At 50.4% G+C, this 20,285-nt stretch overlaps 1 protein-coding gene across 5 annotated transcripts in view; it reads left to right on the plus strand.

Annotated features, from left to right (window-relative positions):
• Positions 1-6,875, plus strand: part of RALGAPB (Ral GTPase activating protein non-catalytic subunit beta) — a 64,601-nt gene extending 57,726 nt beyond the window's left edge. For all 5 annotated transcript variants that reach the window (XM_054644141.2, XM_054644142.2, XM_054644143.2 and 2 more), the window contains 3 exons: positions 615-693; positions 1,092-1,240; positions 2,858-6,875. In XM_054644141.2, the coding sequence (XP_054500116.1) occupies positions 615-693; positions 1,092-1,240; positions 2,858-3,051 (422 nt within the window). In that variant the 3' untranslated portion in view covers positions 3,052-6,875. The remainder of the gene's footprint in view (positions 1-614; positions 694-1,091; positions 1,241-2,857) is intronic.
• The last annotated feature ends 13,410 nt before the right edge of the window (positions 6,876-20,285 follow it).

Genomic DNA, 20,285 nt, shown 5'->3' on the forward strand with positions numbered 1-20,285 from the left:
GGTGTTGGGAAGTGCCAAATCCCCTTAAGGGACTCAAGTTCTTACTTTTTTCTCATTCATGTTCAGTATCCAGTCTTTGCTACCAATTGCATGGCAGCAGAGTTGTAGATTATGGCAGAGATCCACAGAGCTTGGATTTGAGGAAGTCTATCATGTTTGTGGGATCAGGGCTCAAGGGAACCGTAGGTGTGAGTGGTTGGCATTGTTCAATGCTCCTTGCGGTATTCTGGAGGCTGATCACTTGTGAATGGGTGAAGATGCAGAGAACAATAATTGGAAAGATCTTTTTGTGGTTGAAGTAGCTCATCTCCTTCCTGCTTTCATGGTTCCTCTAGAGATTTTTACCTTTGGGTTGAGAGAATTTGAGGTTTGGGACCTCATCTCTTGAGTGCAGATGGCTGAGGTGTGTGTACCCTCCATGAATGCTGAAACTGGAAGCCAAAGATGCTAGCTGTGCAAAGAACACTAGTGGTATAAATGCTTGAGGACTGCATGGTTTTGACTGATGATAAATAATTTTTCCTTGTACACAAAAAAAACCAAAAAAAAACAAAAAAAAAAAAAATCCAAAACTGTATTAGATAAACTTTATTTGGTGCATCCTGTTCTTACAGAAAACTTCCCCCTCCCTGATCTGGTATCTGAGACTAGCACTGGTGTGGAAACCACAGCCAATAGTAGCACTTCCCTGAGGTAAGGCCACTCTTATTTTCATTATTTTTACTGGTTTCTCAGTGGACTGGTTTTTGGTTGAAAAAGTGAAAGACTTCTTCATATCACTGCAGATAAAATATAAATTAAAGAATAGAAAATGTGCAGTATTATCTGAGTCTGTGATGAGCCTCCCTGCTGACTAGCTCCCTTGTGAAGTGGTTAATGCTGCATACACACTGTACCCTGACTGCAGGGCTCTCCAGTCCTGTGGGGACAGAGATCATAGGCATGGCAGAGCTGACAGAGCCCTTCTGAGGGCCCCAGGATCCTGCTGCCTTAGCCATGAGGCATTTTAAAACTTTCTTTTAACACTTAAAGGGGTCATTAATTGAAACAGTGCTTTAAAACTGATTCAACAATTGTGTTTTTCCCTTAAGATCTACCATTCCTGAGAAGGAAGTTCCTGTGATCTTCATCCATCCTCTAAACACTGGCTTATTCAGGATAAAACTACAAGGAGCAACTGGGAAATTCAACATGGTTATCCCACTGGTGGATGGAATGATAGTCAGTAGGAGAGCTCTTGGTAAGCTAAAGGGTTTTAGGAATGTTCATGTTTTTGGCTTTTTTAATAATAATGATATATCTGCAAAGTACGTGGTCTGGAATCTTTCTTTGGAAAAAGTGTTAGGCATTGCTGAACAAATGAAAGCCATGCTTTTTGCAGCAGCAGTGGGAGCAGCAACAGCAGAGGGAGCAGGTGGGCAGCACTTGGCTGCCAGAATAGCAGGAAAGAGTGTTGGAAGTAAGAACAGACCTGTTTAAATAGGAGACATCCAAAATGTGACCCTGGTATTTAGCACAGAGAACCAAGGTGCACTAGAGGGTGCTATGGAATTTGTTACTTTGCTGGCATGCTGTGTGTTCCTTCTGGTTTAGAAGCCAGACAGGGATTAAAACCACAGCAATTGAGGATTTTCTTGTGTTCAATAAAAATGCCATGCAGGTGTGTGTTAACAGGTTCCATGTGTGCCCTCTGCCTTTTCCTCTGTTCCTGGATAGATTCATGGACCTGTCCTGGTATTGGTGCTATTTAGCTTCAGTAACTGGAAGTTCCACCCAGCGAGAGCAGTACACAGGACAGAGTAAAATGAAATAATGAACATTAGGATACCTGTACATACCTGCTGTTGGAGGTGACTTTCAGATTCTGGGGCTGGTATGCTTAATTCAGTGATTGGCAAATTGAAGCCAGACCTGGCCCCTTAAATAGCATTTATGAATTCAGCTGAAGACAGTGGCTTTTACTGAAAAACTATCAGGTATGTTTTCCTAGAGTTGGGCTTGTTTTTCTGCTGCATCAGGACTGTTAATATAATGAAATTTTTCTCTTCTCTAAGTTCAGCAGGTGTCGTTTGAGTGCAGTGAGGTCCTCTACATGTTTCTGTCTTTAAGAAGGAGCTTGTGAAACAGCAAGGGGGATAAGGGATACTTGCTTCCTTAGAAGCATAGAAATTTCCTTTCAGAATAAAATAAGATAAAGCTAGCTGCCAGCTTTTGAGTGCTACTACTTTGATTCCCTGCCTCCTCCTCCATCTGCATCCAGCAGTGTGAGTTACAGAGGGGTGACAAAAGTGAAAAGGCAGTGAGGGGAAGAGAAACTTGTTTGCAGCCACAACCCATCAGGTCTTTCCTCATCTCCTTTCCAAGGGGAAGGCTCTGCAATTCCTACTGGAAAAAGGTACTGACAGGTACTTTTTTCATTCTCAGGGCTCCCCTGGAATTACCTGGTATGACCTCAGGGCCCACCTAAGGTCCAGATGTGCAGCGTAGCTGGGGCTGTGGTACTGTGACTCTTGTATTGGCTGCCCTGGGTTTGTGCTCTTGTCCCGAGGGTGCTTCTTCCAGGCAGCTGCTTGGCTCTTGGCAAAGCTGAGGATACTGCTCCTTCTCCTCTGGTTAGTTTAGGGCACCACTGAGTGAGTCCCTTTCTTCCTTCTTTACTGTGAAGGTCATTAGAAGCCTGGGGACCATGGCTGTCTGTTATCATTTGTTCATGGAGTTAAGTTCTTGACTTGGTGGTGCTGAACATCTTCCCTGGCTTTAGATGGGACAGAACCCAAAAAATTGTCTTTGCCTGGGAGGCCAGAAGAAGCATGCAGGACTGAATTTAAACTTGATTCAAATGTTGTTTCTTTTTCAGGTTTTCTAGTGAGACAGACAGTAATAAACATTTGTCGGAGAAAGAGGCTGGAAAGTGACTCATACAACCCCCCCCACGTCCGCCGAAAACAGAAAATAGCAGATATTGTCAATAAATACCGGAACAGGCAGCTGGAGCCAGAGTTTTATACCTCACTTTTCCAGGAGGTTGGGCTCAAGAACTGCAACCCCTAGGTCATTATCCTTCCAGGACAATTAGATAAGAGGTTGGTGGCTACACGAATGAAAACAGTTAAATAGCAACAACAAATTTTCTCAGCCCTCCAGAATTCAGGAAATCATGTTCTAGCACAAGTCAGCAGATACCACGTGGGAGGAATGAGAAATGAATCCGAAACATTGCAGTTGGGATATTGAATTGATTCACCTACCCTCAGAAGATTACTGAATTCTAGTCTTCCTGGATGCTAGCAAAATAATCTCTTCACCCAGTCATCCTTTCCCAACTAATTAGGAACTGTAGGTGTCTTGCTCTGAGGGGAAAACAATCAAAGTAAAGCCATCTCTGCATATGAGGATGGACATAAGAATACAAACCAACCTGCCATTAGATGCCTTGCTAGACCCACGTGTCCAAGGGCAAGAGAGCAGGATCTTTCCTTGGAGGAGGAGTCTGTTCCAGAGCATTAACTTCCCCTGTAAGAACTTCAAAGACATTTTGAGTCCCCCTTCAGTGCTCCACAGAAGATCCTTCACTGAGTGTAACCCATCTGTGTACCAGAAGCCAGAGGAGGAAGATGGCTTGGAAGAAGCAGGCCCTGAAAGCCAAAGCCCAGATGCTGTATGTGGCCACTCCCACCAGGGCTCCAAGTGAGTCCATCTGCATACGAGACAACCACCATAACCTGAAATTAACTGACTTTCCAAAAAGAGTTATTATTGGATAGAGCTTTTGATTCTATAAAAGCGAGGTTATGACTTTCAGGTCTGTTGCAAAATGTCACATTTAATTTCAGTAGCTTGATTTTTATTTTTCAATTCCTTTTTAATGCAACTACTTAATTTATTTTCAAGTGTCTGTATCACCTCCTCACTATTTCCATAAAAAGCATAAACATCACTTGCCTTCCTTCCATTGGATTGAAATCTGAGATTTTGGGGCTGCCTCCTCCCTGTTATTTATAGCATGAGCAGTTTTTGCAGCTTCTACAACACTTTTCAGAAGCTCCTGTTAAACAGACTAAACAACTCAAAAAGAAAATTCACGAATTCATCTTTTCCCTATTAATTCCAATGCCATGAAAGCCCCTTTGGAGTTAAAATTCACATTGTTTTGAATCTCCAGTATGTTCTCATGTTCGGCAGCATTGCTTCCCTTCCACCTAGGTCAGGAGTTTTCAGCCTGTGGCATTGATGTGTTCAGGACTCAAAGGATGTGCTGGGAAAAGATGTTTACAGCTATGGTTAGGATCTCAGAGGTGTGGTGGGTGCAGGCAGCCCTGGGAGCACCTCTGGATCCTGGCACATCCCAGCTGGTGTTGCTGCAGTGCATTGTGGCTGACACTCCTGGGGAAGTGCAGCATGACAGCAGCAGGATCCTGATGCTTCCAGCACCAGGTAATGGAAGAGGATGAGTGAGCAGGAATTTGGGGAGCTCTTCACATTATTTTCAAAGTGGTTTTAATAACAGTGCTATGCATTGCAGTAATACTTGTCAGGCATTAAATTTTGGTATTTCAGATCTACTTTTTGCAACAGTTCTGACCTGAAGCAGTCTTAATTGTTTCATTACAGCTTATCTGCCAAGGACAGACCTCACTCCTGGCTTTCCTTGTGGTTTTTCACAAAGAGTTCATGGAAACAGGCCCCTAAAAATACATGTGGAAGGACTTTGAGGTGGTCAGCCAAGGTGATGTGTGCTTGTTGCAAGGAACAAGTGCACTGTCTTCTCAATTCAGGAGCTCTGGAATTTGATCCAGATGAATAAAAAGTGAAAAAATGAAACCACCCAAAGAAAACCCCTGTATCAGGATGTGTGCTAGCTGGCCCATACCTGTGTGCTGCCCAGGTGGCACGTGGCAGAAGGAGCTCCAGGTCAGTGTTTGGGCGCGTTGGCCAAGCTGTGCAGGGAACTTGGACAGCCTCATTCCTCTGCCAAACTCTTGCCAGGAGCAATTGAATGCACGGACGCTAAATTTACCCACACTGTGTATGTATCTATGAGAGCTAATTAATGGCCAAACACACTTGAGCCCACTGGTTTAAAAGGCATGAGCAGTGCATGTGTAACCAATAAACATCCTGAGCAACCCCTGTGTCTGCACACTGATAGTGTAAAAGCAACCCCACCTACCATGGCTGAGTGTTACAGCCCTGGCAGCTGCAGCACAGCTGCCAGGTAGTCGGGAGCAGTCACAAATGCAGATGGGCCTTGGGGCAAACCCTGAGTGGTTTCTGATAGGGATAGTCAAGTAGACTGCCTGAAGATTTACTTTCTTTAAAAAGACCTGTGCTTGGCTGAAGGGTTGTCTTGGGTCTATTTCCATGTTCACCTAAAGACACCCATGGGAGCAGTAACAGCTGTGAGAGCCATATGACTTGGCAGGAGTCTGGAAAGAAGGGAACTTGGGCACATTGTGGCCACTCCCAGTGCCAGGGGATGGATGTCTCATGTATCAGTTGAGTTGTAGAACCAGCTGGTGAGCAGGTTACAGGTGGTGTGACATGGCTGTACGTGGTGGGATTGGCTCTCTGGAAAGTTGAGCCTTCAGGAAAATCACAGTTCAGTATAAAACGTGATGCAAAACTGTGCTGCCAGCCCTCATGGTTTGGGTGCTGGTCACAGCAGTGGGCACCCTGGGCAGACTGTGCCAGTGCAGGGGTGCCTGCAGGGACTGTTACTCCTTCCCCAGGATGTGTGGAGGTCTCAGGCTTCATAACAAAATGCACCCCACTAGTCTGGGAATTATATCCATCCCCTCTCAAAGTCTGACCGAATTCCAATGGCTTTAGCTAGTCCAGGGTACTGTCTTGAGAGCTTTTCCTGTGAAGGGTCAGAGCAAATGAGGTTTATTTCCATGATGACTTGCAAGAGTTATCCAAGAATTGAGATTTTTTTTTTTTTTTTTTTTTTTTTTAATATCACAAACTGCTGCGTAGAATTCCTGACTTGATGCTTGAGTGGCTTGGGTCAGCATCCCTGTCCATCAGAGGGGATGAGGGCTGACACCACCCCCCACCCCTCGACCTGCAAGTGTTCCACAGTAATTAACCTGGGGCTGCTTTTCATCCAGCCTTTCAGTTTGAGTCCATAATTCTGTTTAAACAGAGCAGGAAGTGACCACTGTCACATTGTTAAAGACAGTGTTGAATTTACATTTTAGTACCTTAATAGAGACTTTTAAAGAAAAGCCATTCTTTTAGAGGTACTTCTAGGAAGGCATTAGAACCTTACAGCAAGCAGGAGAGGGGGAGGACAGTGCCTGTGGAAATTGGTGCATCTGTGGGTAGCAGTGTGCAAGGCTGGAGGGAGGAGCAGCCCTGGCTGCCCCAGGCCATACCTGCTGGATGCTCCGTAGGTCACAGTGTTTCTTTTCACAAGGTTCTGCATGCCCAGGAGGAGGAGAAAACTAAATTTCAGCCTCACAGACAAATTTGATACATTTTCCTGATTGTGTAATTGAGTGATACCTTTGAAGGCAAACACAGCCCTTTTCCCCATGGATTTAGCAGGAGCAATTAGAAGTGAGAATGCCAGATATCATGTGCTTCAATCATAGACAATTTGTATGAATTCCTATATGTTGCCAAGACATGAACGTTCTGTTCTTACTGTATTTTTCTGTAAATATTCCTGGCGCTAAGTTGTAAAGTAAAGGTAAAATGTAAATATGAAGATGTGAACTATGTTCTGTTGTCTCTAGTACCTTATCTCTTATTTGTTTAGGGAAGGCACACAAAGGCTTGTTTGTATTTATGCCAATTCTTTGTCCAGAAGAAACACATCAAATATTGAATGTAACACAATTAGTCCAATAAATTTTAAAGATTCTTATCTAGTAACTTTGCACTGGTCAATTTTTAGTATTTTCCAAAACCTTGGTTGAAATTCTCCAATGGAGATGTTTCCCAGGACAACAGGAGATAGAGGGTATGCAATTCTACACACCTCAGTAGCTCTGGGAACAGTGAGGCTCATTGGTAAGAAAATCATGTTGCATTTCAGTAGTCTGGGGAGTGAAAACATTTAAGTGGCTTTTGAAGGGAGCCTGATGCTCCTGCCAGTGTTCTCCAGTCACTCCATGTGCTGCTTCCCATCTTAGTGTGGACACCCACCTGGACAGGGAGGAGCCGTGTGCTTCAAGTGCAGAATCCTGTGAGGGTGAGGGTTCTGCTGTCTGGGCAGAGAGGGGAGAAAGGAGAGAACTCCTCAGCTTTGGATTTGGAGAGGAGCTGTGCAGCGCTGGGGCCTGTGTCCCACGAGGGTGATGCACCCAGCGAGCCCTGGGGAACTGGGTGGATTAGAGAGAGGGTTTGCTGGTGCCATCCAGCCAAATCCCCATGGACCATCTCTGAGCTCCTTAAGGAGGGGATGAGTTCCCAGTGTGGGTCAGGGCTGCAGGACTTAAGTGTGTTGGTCTTTGCTGCTGCAGTGCAGGGGCTGTTTCTCTGGCAGGGGCCCTGTGCTGGGAAATCCTCCCTGGGATTTCACCTTTGCAGCAGCTCTGGTGCTTTGCCCAAGCCGCCCAACCTGAGGACTAGAACAAAAACACTGAAGTGACTGTCCATAAACCTCAAGCTGGGATATATGAACATTTGTTTTCCTGTTGGCTTCATCTTCAGTAACTTCAGCTGGTGCCATCCACCCAAGCTCCTCACCACAATACTTGAGGGAAGGTGTGATGGGTTCAGAGAGAACCCTTTGGAGGTTCTCTCCCAAATTTGCCCTAAACCAGGATAGAAGGTTAAGGCAGGTCCCACAGTGATCTCTGAAGAATCACAAACGTGAGTGATAAACAGTTGAGTATCTTCCTCTGCAGTCCCAAATTGCAGGGCCAGGCACAGGAAGGGCATTCTGGGGCTGGTTTGGAGCCTAATGCTTTCTTTCCTACTGGGGAGGGATTGATACTCCTGTTTTGGGAGGTTGGAAATCTCACCTAAGGGTTTGGATTGGAAGTGGGTCTCCCATCAGCTAGGTTTTGGAGCAGGTGGTGTTTGGCAGATGGGGCCTGTGTAGGTGCACAGTAGGGAACAACCTTCCTCTCTGAGCCCAGGAACTCAAAGGCAACTCCAGTGGCCTCCAGGTCCTCAGGGCAGGAGGGCCCAGCCAGAAGCAGCTCCTTGGTTTCTGTGAAAGGTTCCTCATGCCCCTCAGGTGCTCCATTCCATGTGAGTGGAGTGACCTGGCACCACCAAGTGATTGCTGCAAGAACAGGAATAATAAATCCTGGGATGAGGCAGGAGTGGCTGCAGTGTGAAGCAGCCCTGGCTGTACCCTCTGCCCCAGCCAGAAATGAGATTTAACTTCTAATTTGTTAATGAAGGGGAGCTGCTCTGTGGGGCACACATCAGCTGGCAGCACCCCATGTCAAGCAGAGAAGCTGGTGGCAGGTTTGCCATGGGAGTGTAGAGGAGATGACTCCTCCCCAGTGTCCTCTATTTTCATCAGCTGTTCCTATAAACTTCCTGAGGAAGCAGAAGCATGGCACACCAACACCCAAGATGCCTGTTCTCGCTGTAGCATAGCTGGTTTTCACCATAAATGAAGCCAAATGGCAGTACAGATAATTTTCCAGGGTGAAATGTAATTTAGTTACTGCTTTAAACTGAGAAAACATTTGGCTGCTTGCAGTGAACAAATGTCTGTCACGATGTGTCAGGTAAGTGGCTGAAGGTGGAACTGGGATGAGCTATGGCTGCTGGTATCCCCAGCACACTTGCTGCAGTGATGAGTGCAGGGTGTGTCCAGGCCAGGCAGGTGCTGATGTCCCTGGATCATGCCAGTGCCCCCAGTGTCCCTGGCCCACATCTGTGCTGCTGGGATGTCCCTGGTGACACTGGGCTGCCTGATGCCCACACTGACTGTGTACCCCAGGGCAGCCGGGTGTGGGTCAGGTCATCTCCATGACAACATCCCAGCATCATGGAGGAAGGCAGCATGTTGCTGTGGCAACCAGGAGCATCCCAGGGGCCTCAGCCCTGGCTTTAGCCTTTTCATGCTGCTCTGGGGATCCCCCTTATGCCCTCTGGAAGCTGTGGGCAGCACCCAGGGCACAGCAGCCATGGGAGTTGGGTGGAGGTTCACCTGGGTGCAGTGAGGTTTAAACGTGTTTTCTCCTTCCTCCAAGAGCCATGCGATTTTCTTCTTTATTATATGTATTTTTGTAGATGATAATTAACATTAATAAACAATAGATTTATTATATTTCTGCTCTACCAAAAGCACCCACCCTACACATAGGGCCCAGCTGGGCCTGGCACCCCAGCAGAGTGTGACAGGATGGAGTGACACTGCAGCTCTGGGCTCACGCCAGGGATCCTTACAAAGGTGTTACTGGAAAGGCAGAGATGGGCCAGTCTACCCATTGCTGACTGTCTCCAGAGCTGGTCCTGGTGGGACAGGAAGATCCATGGCCATTGACATCCTCACCTTTGCCACCCTGGGGAAAGGGGAGTGGGGGGAACAGGCTGCTTTTGGGTGGAAAAGACTCTTCTCTGGCAGAGCCCAGGCAGAGCAGGGATGTCCCAGGAGGGATGGAGGTGTGGGGCCAGCATGTGGGGCTGGTGGTCAGTGCCACAGTGGTCCTGGGCTCCCTTCCATTGTGCCTCAGCCCTGTCCCCAGCTGGTGGCCACCACAGGCCACCCTTGCCATGTACCCACAGCCCACATCCCTGGGGAATTCCCACCAGGAGCCAGTGGGAATGTGCCCTTGTGCCTGAATGTGCCCCCTGCCAGAATGTGCCCTTCTGCCATCCCAGGGTCCCACAGCCTCCCCCAACCATCCTGCAGACTCTGGTGAGCCCTGGGGGTCCCTGCCCAGCCCTCCCATCCAGTTCAGAGGGAGGGTGGTCTGCTGGGACTCCCCTGGCTGGGACCCTCCTGCCCAGGCCCTGGGGTGCTGCTGGCACAAGCTGAGGGCAGAGAGAGCCAGGACAGACCCTCCATGGTGCTCCAGCCCCATCCTGACAGAGGCATCCCCAAGCCAGCACTGGGCTATGTGTTCCTCCAGGCAGGGCTGAGGGCCCAGTTCCCTCATGCTCCCACAGCAGCCCCTAACAAAGCCCATTTGATGACATTATTAAATGATTCAGTGCATTTTCTGTCTCTTAAAGTACTTAATATACGTGCCTGTGTGATTCATTATTATTATTATTATTATTATCTAATAAAAGATTATCTGACTCACTTTAATGTTTCTTCCAATTACAAATTGAAATTGTTCCCACTCTGACCTTGCAGCTGCTGGATTTTCTAAAATTAGCCATAATGATGCATTTTACTAAGATAATTAATTAGCTAAACTGAGAAAATTGAGTAGTAGAACTGTTTCACATGCTGCTAATTATCTTTTATTATGTCATCTTTACATGCAAATAAAGAAATATTGTGATTATTTTAAATACTGTTTTCATTAGCTAATTCACTCATTAGTGCAGTGACGGCTCTGTCTTACCCAGCAGCAGGAGCCTGTAGGGACTTGCTGCTGATCGACTACAGGACGCTGCCTTTCAGGTTGAGAAAACAGAGTTACAGTGCAAATTAGGTTTATTTTGTCAATTTATTTTAATAGCAGCCATCAGAGGCAAGTGGGAGGGGGTCAGGGATGGGGGGAGAGCCAGCACCAAGGACTCCTGCTGAAGGCTGTGGGGCTCAGGTGGGGGAGAGTGTGATGTAGGGGCGCTGCTCCCCAGACTCCTCTTCCCTGGGGGTCTTCTTGTTCAGGATGTGTCCTGTGATCCCAAGCTCTGCTCCAGCCATCCAGAGCATGTGGAGCTGCTCCTGGCACCTTGTGAGAGTCCAGGAGCGGTTGGGTGGGCACCATTTGTGGTGCTGTGCAGAAACTCTTCCTGTCCGACCTGGCCATGGGGCCACAGGGGCTCTGGGACAGCAGCACTGGTGCAGAGGGAGCCCTGGAACCTCCCACTTCTTCCATCAGAGATGTCCTGCTCTGAGAGCCAGGTAGGCAGGGAGGATGCTGAGAGCCCCCCATCGCTCCCTGAGGGCTGCAAGTTGTGCTGATCTATGTGTTGGCCACAGGCAGGAGCTGCTGCATTTGGGGAGCCCAGGCCACATTCACATGCCTGTCAAGAGCTCCTGGAGCTTCTTCCCAACTTCCCACTGGCTCCTGGGAAGTGGATGTTGGGGGTTTGGTGTGTTCAGAGCTTGGCTCTGGCACCCAGGTCACTTCCCTGGTACTGGCACAATGGGCAGAGGATGGATTTTGCTCCCTCCAGCCTTTTGCTCATAAATACCACCTGTATTTATTCCAGTGGGGAATTTGGGGTGTAAGGAGGGACCACTCTCCAGGCAGCTGGCTTTTCGTGGCCCTGTAATACCCCAGAGGTACAAACAGGGATGAGGACTGGCCATAGAGACTCTTCTGGCACACTGGTGTGGATGAGATTCCTGCTGGAGATGGAGTGAAGGCGGCACTGTGTCACAGTTGCAGCTAGCCTGTAGCTGCCAAAGAAATTTGGTCATATCAGACCTCCAAACTCAACCAGCCTAGAAGTAAAACAAGTCCTCAGTTGAGGCAGGGACAGGTTGGATTCAAACCCAAGCAGGGACCTCAGCCGATCATATTCAATCCAGAATGGGGAGCTATCAAAGGAGCTGGGTGGAGACAAGATTCCAACCCGTCACTTGTCTTAGCCAGGGAAATCCAAATCCTCTATATAAAGAGGGTCTGAGCGATAAAACACTGTTTTTACATGGATCAGCAAACGCTGTTGTCACGTGGATCTCGGAGTCTGTGTCATCCCTGTCTCCGAGCACCGACTCCGTGTAGCAGCACTGCAGGTGCCACGGTAGTCACTGGGCAGAGGGGCCCCAGCAGAGGGCCCGGCCCGGCCGTGCCGGCGCTGCCCGCTCCTCCCCGGCTGAGCAGCCCCGGAGTCCCGGCCCCGGCCCCGGCCCTGCCCGCGGGCACGGGAGGGACGGCGAGCACGGAGCCCGCACCGCGGGACACCACGGCGCAGCAGGGCTCAGTACATTTGGAGCCCTGAGGGCAGCGGGACGGAGCAGGGCTGGGATGCAGCGGGATCCGCTCACCGGGCACGGCTGCCACGTTCCGGGCTGGAGCTCCCGGCAGCGCGGGCACAGCCTGGAGCCCCCTGGGGATGGAGCAGCGGCGCGTGGCGGGGCAGAGGGAGCAGCCCAGCCCCGACACAGCTACCTGCCCGGAGCACAGGAACCACGGAGCCCACGGAGCCCCCTCCTCGCAGCAGAGCTACTCCAAAACCTCGAGGCCCAAGATTTATCTCCTTGAGGGCACTCCTGCAGTGGCACAGGCTCCATCCTGGGAGATGTGCAGCCCACTCCAAACTGCATTGGTGACCTTGCTTTGGGCAAGAACTGGAATTAAGCACCTCCTGAGCCTCAAAGGACCTCATCACCCCATAATCCTGAGTCTCTGAGGCCCCCTGAAGTTCCACTGAAGCCTGGCACCTGCCCTGGAGGCCCAGCAGCTGTTGAAGACAGTGCTGGTCTGTGATAGTTTGACAGCGGGAGAAGCCGCTGGTGACGACATTGCCCCTGGCAGCTACTCAGTCCCTTGTGCGGCATTTCTGGGGACAGATGCGGCCAAGGAAGAGGGAGATGTTGGCAGACCCAGCACCAGCTGTGTCCTGAGAAGCCCCACAGTGTATCCAGCAAGTGCCAAGCCCAGTGGGCACAAGGCACTGCAGCCCCTACTGCCCCCACCACAGCTCCAGCCTTGATTCTCACCCACCACTCCCTTTGTTTCCATGCACAGCCTGAAAACTGTCCTGTTGGAACCTCCCATGGGCTTTGGGAACCTCTTTCTGGGAAGAGTTCCCAGAGTTCCACCCTTTGCCTCCTGCAGCTGGCAGAGACCCATGCTGCCTGTCTGCATCCTGTGGCACTGCCTGGGGCAGCCAAAATAGTATCTCTAGAGCCTGTTCACCGTGGACACGTTTAAGAAAGCCCCGACAATTCCATACCAAGGAAAGCTCCTCATTTTTTGGTGGCAGCAGCTGGGAATGGAGTAGGATGGTGGCTGGGATGAGCATTGGGCACTTCTCCAGCTTTGTAGAAGCTTGGACAGTGGAGTCCATGCATTGTTATGCCTCAAACCACTGATGACCAGCAAGTTGGAACAGGACATGCCTGGAAAGGGGGGCCTGCAGAGGCTGGGAAGAAGCTTGGAGCCAATTTTCCTGTTCAGGTCCATGGTGACCACACAACATAGCACAAGTGCAGAAGTGCAGTCAAGGAGTAGCCAAGATGAACAGAGGGGGAGCGATACCACCAAGGATCCCCAGGTAGCCCTGGACTCTTTTCAGGAACTCTCCCGCAGAAAGCTGCGTGTGCCCCATCCTGTTACATCAGGCATAAAGAATCCCCTCCCTGGAGAAGGATGTAGGCATTCCCATGCCAGCTTGGTTGTATATAACCTGACTTTTTGTTTCACAGCCTCCACTCCCAATGGTTCAGTGACCATTACTCTGACCATAGACATCGGAATTGCAGTGATCAAGTCTCCTCACTGGATCCACAGGTGGTGGTATGTCCTCTCCACCATCTATCTACTCTTGTCTTTTCCTTTTCTTTCTTTTGCTCATATATTTTCTTCATGCTATTTTTATACTTTTATAGGAAAACCAAAACCAGCCATCTACTGCTTTTCTGCTACAATTAATTTTTTTAAAAACAAATCTGCCTCTTATATAGACTGGTCATTCAGTGTTATTTCACTCCAATTCACTCCAAGGGATTTATAACAAGACTTTACCCTGCCTTAGAGATGGGTCATAACAAGCTCCTGGCCTGTCCTAGACCCAGAGTTTCCTCACTGGGGCTGAGCGTGTCCAAACAGGGTCAGCCCAGTCCTACAGCCCCTCACACACCTCCAGCTTAACCAGGACCCCCTGATGACTGCATTGCCTTTATGGAAATGGACCCTGCCTGGTCCCCTGCAAGGGGAACCTTCCTGGGTCAAAAAGAAAAAAGAATAAGCAGGAAAAATGACAAGGGAAGTTAAAAAACAAAACAAAACAAAACAAAAAAAACCAAAAAACCAACCAAACAAAAAAAAACCACCAAAAAAAAACCCCAAAAAACCAACCCAACGAAAACAAACAAACAAAAACGCAAAAAACCACAGGGGAAAGCTGGGAGGGGGAAATCAAGGATGTGGAGCAGTTTTCTTTTCAAATCACAGTTTGAAAGTGGCTTTCAGGAACACAGGGCTGCAGGTCCCAGACAGCACAGGATGGCTTTCAGCCTTTGGCTTCATGCATCAGAAGGGACAGGGAGGACACAGCCCAGCCCTGTACAGCCCTATTCAGCCCTACCCATGCACATAAACATGGAAACACAGAATCACAGACTGATTTTGGTAGGAAGGGACATTTCAAGGTTATTTAGTACAGGCCCCGTGCCCTGGGCAGGGACACCTTCCACTGTCCCAGGCTGCTCCAAGTCCCCTCCAGCCTGGTCTTGGACACTTCCAGAGATCCAGGGACAGCCACAGCTTCTCTGGGCACCCTGTGCCAGGGCCTGCCCACCCCCACAAGGAAGTTCTTCTCAGTATCCCATCTAACCCAGCCCTCTGGCAGTGGGAAGCCATTCCTCCTTGTCCTGGCATTCCAGGCCCTTGTCCCAAGTTCCTCTCCAGCTCTTTTGGAGACCCTTTAGGCACTGGAAGGGGCTATAAGGTCTCCCCAGAGCCTCCTCTTCTGCAGATGGACATCCCCAGCTCTCCCAGTCTGGCTCCCAGAATAGAGGGACTCCAGCCCTTGGAGCATCTTTGTGTTCTTATCTGGACAGTCCTGGTTTGAAGGACAGGTGTCTGCCAAAGAAGGCGGGAACCTCTCTTGGAACGCAGAATATGACCCCCTTCCCTCTGAATTATTATAACTTTGAAACGATGGAACTTTCAGGCAAAGATACCAGAAAAGGAATAGCAGGTCCTTACTAGCGTGTGTGTGTATAACAAGGCAAGCCAACACCAAGCCCGGCAGCACCGACGAGCAGACGCAGAGCCCCAGGGCCGGCCTGGTCCCGGCTGCAGGCACCTTCCCCTGCGGTGCAGTTCCGGGCACAGCCAGCAGGGGCGCTGCTGGCTCCCGGCCGGGCAGGGCGGGGCAATGATTCCCCTGGGGCTGCAGGGGGCGCTGTGGCGCGAGCTCGGCCGCCTCTCTGCGCACAGCAATGGCGGCAGGCTGGCAGAAGGGATGGAGAAGGGGCTGCCTTTGGAACCCTCAGGGACGGCCAATCCTGCTGCACCTCTGGCTGGTGAAATGGACTGCAGCAGGAACCTTGGAAGCAGCTGGAACGGCAGAGGTGGGCACACCCAGGGTGACAAATAAAATGTAAGAGAAAATTCTGCAGCCTTAGCAGGAGCCGCAGGGTTCAGGCAGACATGGGGTTAGACTGTGGTGAAAAAGCTCGAGGCAGCTTCAGGAGGCAGCGGCAAAAAGCAGCGGGGCTGGGCAGTGGCAGCTGAGCTTCTGCAAGCAGCTGCCACACACAGCTGGGGAGACGCTCCTTCCAGGAAGGGGGAAGGGTTTGGAGCCCAGGTTTTTCCCCTGAGGCACTCGAGTAGATTGTGAGAGTCCTTTCCAGTCAGATTGGGAGTTAATAAGGTCCCAGTTCACTGGCTGCTCTTACAAGCAGATGTTCATCCACGGTACGGAAGAAGCAGTGCCGGGCTGGACTCTGTGGTGGCAGCAAATTCTCCCCGTGGTAGCAGCTACCCAACTGTTCCCTTTGGATCCCAAGAACGAGAGAGAGCGAGTGAGGAGCTAAGCCCAGCCCCTCACCAGCCAAAAATGTCGCAGTATCTCTGCCCTTCCCAAGTGAAAAGCCCCCGGCGAAGTGGCTGAAGCCAGCTTCACCCCTTCCCCCATCTTGGCCACTTCTTTAGTCTCTCTTTAGTAGCTCGTTATTATCATCTCTTAGGCAACATATGGGAGAAAATTCCCTGAGAGAAAGGAAAAATCCTAACTTCCAACAGGACTCACTCCAGCAGCTCCGTGTGCTCCCTGTGTTGGGGGCTCCAAAGCTGGAGGCAGCTCTGCAGGTGGGGTCTCCCCTGAGTGGGGCAGAGAGGGAGAATCCCCCCCACCCCCAGCCCCGACCTGCTGCCTATGCTGCTGGGAAAGAAGCCCAGGACACAGTTGGTTTTCATATTCTGCCAGGAGCTGTTTTCCCTTAAAAATACCAGAGTTCTTCTGCCTTAAATCTCACATCCACCACTAGTGTGACTGGTGCTGCTGTTCCTGATAATTCTAAAATAATTCCAGGCTGGGTTACCCTGGGGATGAGTTTAATTATTTGGTCCAGAGCCATCATGCACATCCATCTTATGCAGGTTTCTTGCAAGGCTGTGGACACTGGGGATATGGGGACCACCCAGAATGGCTGTTTGCAACCCACAGACCAGTCTTCATTCTGCAGAAATTTGTTGCAGCAAAACTCTGCTGAGCTGTGTCTTGGTGCCAGCATAAACCCAGCACTGAAGCAGCTCCCTTTTCCTGGGAGAATAATACCCCAGTGAGGAGGAATTCACATCAGGCCAGATGTGCTATCACTCTGAAAATAAATTTCTTTATAATTTTGTCTAATTAAGTATTAATTCCCCCCCTAAGCAGTTGTTGGCCATTGGGACACAAAGCAACATTTATGGTTGATGACTGACTGCCATGAAAGGGGAGCAAGAGCAGAGCTAGCAGGGTGGGGATGGGGAGGGGACAGCGGGGCTGTTGGGGGGTGGCTGATGCCAGGCTGCCCTGGGCACAGTGGATGTCCCAAGGGACTGCTCTTTGCTTGCTGAGGTGCCCCAGCGCACCGACTTCCAGGGCCACAAGAGCCCCAGCCAGGCAGTGGCTGTAAAAGCCACCAGTGTTTGGGGGCAGGGGAGCAGCAACTGACAAGCTAATATCGATTCAGAGCATGCCACTCCCTCCTGCACAGCCACAGGAGCCAGGGTCACCTGGGATTAGGGGGACAGGGAAGATGGGGCCACCTTTGGCAAGTGGTGGGGCAGGGTGACAGCTGGGGACAATGCCAAGAGTCACCTCCCTCACAGTGCTGCATGGTGTTCTCCTGCATGTGCTACAACCCTGGGCTGAGGCTGGGGTCATCCTTCATGGTCTCTCAGCCTGAAAAGGTACTGGAGACTTCCCAAAGCACATTCACACTTCAAGACCCTCCCTCCTATTCCACTGAAGTTTGTTCTTGCTGAAACTTGCTGGAAATGTCTGCTCCTCATGCCCCTATTCCTTCCCACCTGCCTGACCGGTCCTGTGGGAAACCCACATTTTTGCCCTAAAAATATGTGCCTGAAGTTTTTCTTATTGGCTTCTGTCTCTCTTTTTTCTTCCTCCCCCACAATTTACCTGCTTTGGGCCTAAATAAATCTTGTCCTCCACCTGGCACAGCAAGGGACAAATCAGGAGGAGCGGGGCCTTTCCTCCATGCCAGCACCGGGCTCAGTAATGAACTGACACCCTGGTGGTTCTTGGCTTTGGGCTGTTCTATTGTCAGTGTTTCAGGAACAGCAGCAGCAGCCCTTCATGTGGTGGATTCAAAATTTAGTGACACCTGGATGCTCCCTGACTCAGTTTCCCCATCAGTGACAAACAGCTGATGCCCCAGGGCCACATCACACCCACCAGGGCTGCACAGTGCCAGGAAGCCTTGGGGTGCTGTTCCAGGGGACTGTCTGTTGTGGGACCCACCCCTCTGCCCACATAGGGGACTGGAAATAGTCAGTAACATTAATTCCCATGAAATAATTGTGCTGGTTCAGCAGGGTTTGTAACAAAATTGTAAGAAATTGATTTTTTTTAGTTCCCTAAGTATTGCTGTAATATATCCAAAGGTAGGAAATTATATTGTTGTGTCAAGGAAAATAAAACTGAGTTTTGCTTTCAAAAAAGAAACTTCCCTATCCCACAATATTCAGGTCCAGCACAGACCTTAAAAAATTCCTTTGTTTCCTTCTCTGTTCATCTTCAGTGGAGACCCTTGCTTGGAGCATGGCAGGATGACTCATGGGATGCTGGAATCTGCCAGCCCCAGCCTGTGCTTTGCTTGTCCCAATGTCTGCCCCTTGTCCCTTATCCCCTCACTGCAGAGCAAAGAACCTTGTTCTGCCTCTGCTCCTGCAGCCCTGTGTGCTTCTGGTCCTCTGTGGCCAAGCCACCCGCTCCTCCCAGCTCCCTCCTCCCACCCCTACTAGCCCACCTCCCCTGGGAAAAAAAGAACTCCCTGGAAAGCTGTGGAAACAGCCTGGGTGGGGTGATGCTCAGGGAAACTGTGTTCTTCTCCTGGAGGACCAGTGTGTCCCAAAAGCTTTGTGCTTCTCCTCAAGGTGCTGGTCAAAGAGGGGGTCTTGGCAGCCAGGGGCCCCTGTGGTAGGAAGATGCTGCTTTTGCCTGGGGGTCTGGCAGGGCCAGTGGCAAATCTTGTGTTGGGTGCCCGGCCCTGACCATTGCCCTGGACTGCTCCAGAGGAACAGCTCCCAAAACCTGCCCCACTCACCCCTGCCAGGCCAGGGAAGTCCAGTGCCCACACGAGAGCTGGGAATACTGGGTAGCCCAGCAAGCACATCTCTTCCTGCTGCCAGCCTGGCAGCTGGGCTTGGCTATGGCCAGATCCAGGCAACAGCTGTATGGATGCAGCAGGAAGACAGGAGGATCCTCACATTGAGCTGATGGCTGTTTAATGAGCTCATTTTCCTTAGCACTATTGATTTCCCTGGGTTCTGCTGTGAGTTGGTTTGCCTCCAGGAAACAAGGACTTGGCACCTCTGAGCAAGGCTGTGCCTTAAATCCACAGCATGCACTGGAGTGGTGTGGGCAGGGAGCATCCTGCTGGTTGAGGCTGCTCCAGGCAGCGCTGAGTGGGCTTGTTTTTCCATCCAGTGTTGATGACAAAGCACAGGAGAGGGTTCACACCCTTGGGAAGTATGCCTAGAACTTGGATTTACACCAGATACTGACAATGTCCAAGCAGAGCCTTGTAGCTGGAATAACTCAAACATGGCTTTTCCCGTCTCCGGTGCTCTGCTGCTGAACTCACATCCACATGGACACACGGACCCCTGCCTTGCACCATCACGGACTCTGCAGCCGGCACAGAGGGGTCTGGGAGTCCCGTCCCTCCCATCAGCTCCTTGCCTTGATGCCTGCAGTGCAGACCATCCCCAGCCAGTGGCACCCCTGCCCAAAGCTGCCTCCAGTAGCTCTGGGGCTGCTGCATGGAGATGGATGCTGTTCAGAGCCCAGCTTGGGTACTCACTGCTCCCCCATGCCCTGTTTCCTCCCTGGCCATTCTCACTCACCTGCTGGCACCTGGGTGGAAGGGGAAGCCTGCAGAAGCCACCTGTGAGGGATGTGACATGCCCAGCACAGCCCTTGGCCACAGAGGAGAACAAGGGTCAGCCTACTGCATGCCCACCCTGTCAGGGCCCTGCAGAGGGATAAACAAAAGGAGCTGGAAGTCTAAATGTGCAATCATGATTATTATTTAATTGGCATAACAAAGGCTTGGTGGGCTCAGGCTCATGACTGGAATATTAATATAGAAGGATGAAGCTTGCTCTGGAAAGACAGCCAGCGGATTAAGGGGAAATGTATTGTTTTGTATAGGAAGGCTGGATACATGTGGCTTGCAATCCAACGGGAACCTGGATGCCATCCTGCCAAGCTGAGGGGCTTTCCATGAGCAATTGCCAGGCTCATCCAAAACCTTGGACATCAGGATCATGGAGAATGTCCCGACCAAAGCAGCTGGTGCAGTACCAGAACAGCAGGGACAGATTGTCCAGAGAACAATTCCAAGGCTTTAAAACTGATTTTTTTCTTTGAGAAAAGGCTGGTAGAAGAGAAAGGCTATAGCTTTGCTTATAACCTTAGGGTGTGGAAGTGGATTGTGGGGGAAAAACAGTGGGATGAATGCCACCCAGACATGAAAGAACTCCTTGCCTTGCAGAGGGGAAAGGGCTAGAGCTTGGGACTGGGAATAGGAACCTCTGGGGTATGGGAGCAGGATGCTCAGGACTTGTTCAGGTATGGTTCAAATAGCTCCACATATGGACAGCCCAGAGCTGTGAGTCCAGGGCTAGGGTCTAGCCACCCTCAGGGGAAAACCTTGTCCTTAGAGCAATTTCCCTGATCCTGCTGGTGCTGCCCTGCCCCTCTCTGCACCTCAGGCATCTCCACCCCCTGCCCTCCCCCGATACTGGCCATGTGTGCTGTTCACAGCTCACCAGCCCAGC

Source organism: Agelaius phoeniceus, chromosome 17 (genome assembly GCF_051311805.1).
Source record: "Agelaius phoeniceus isolate bAgePho1 chromosome 17, bAgePho1.hap1, whole genome shotgun sequence".
NCBI classification, from domain to species: domain Eukaryota; kingdom Metazoa; phylum Chordata; class Aves; order Passeriformes; family Icteridae; genus Agelaius; species Agelaius phoeniceus.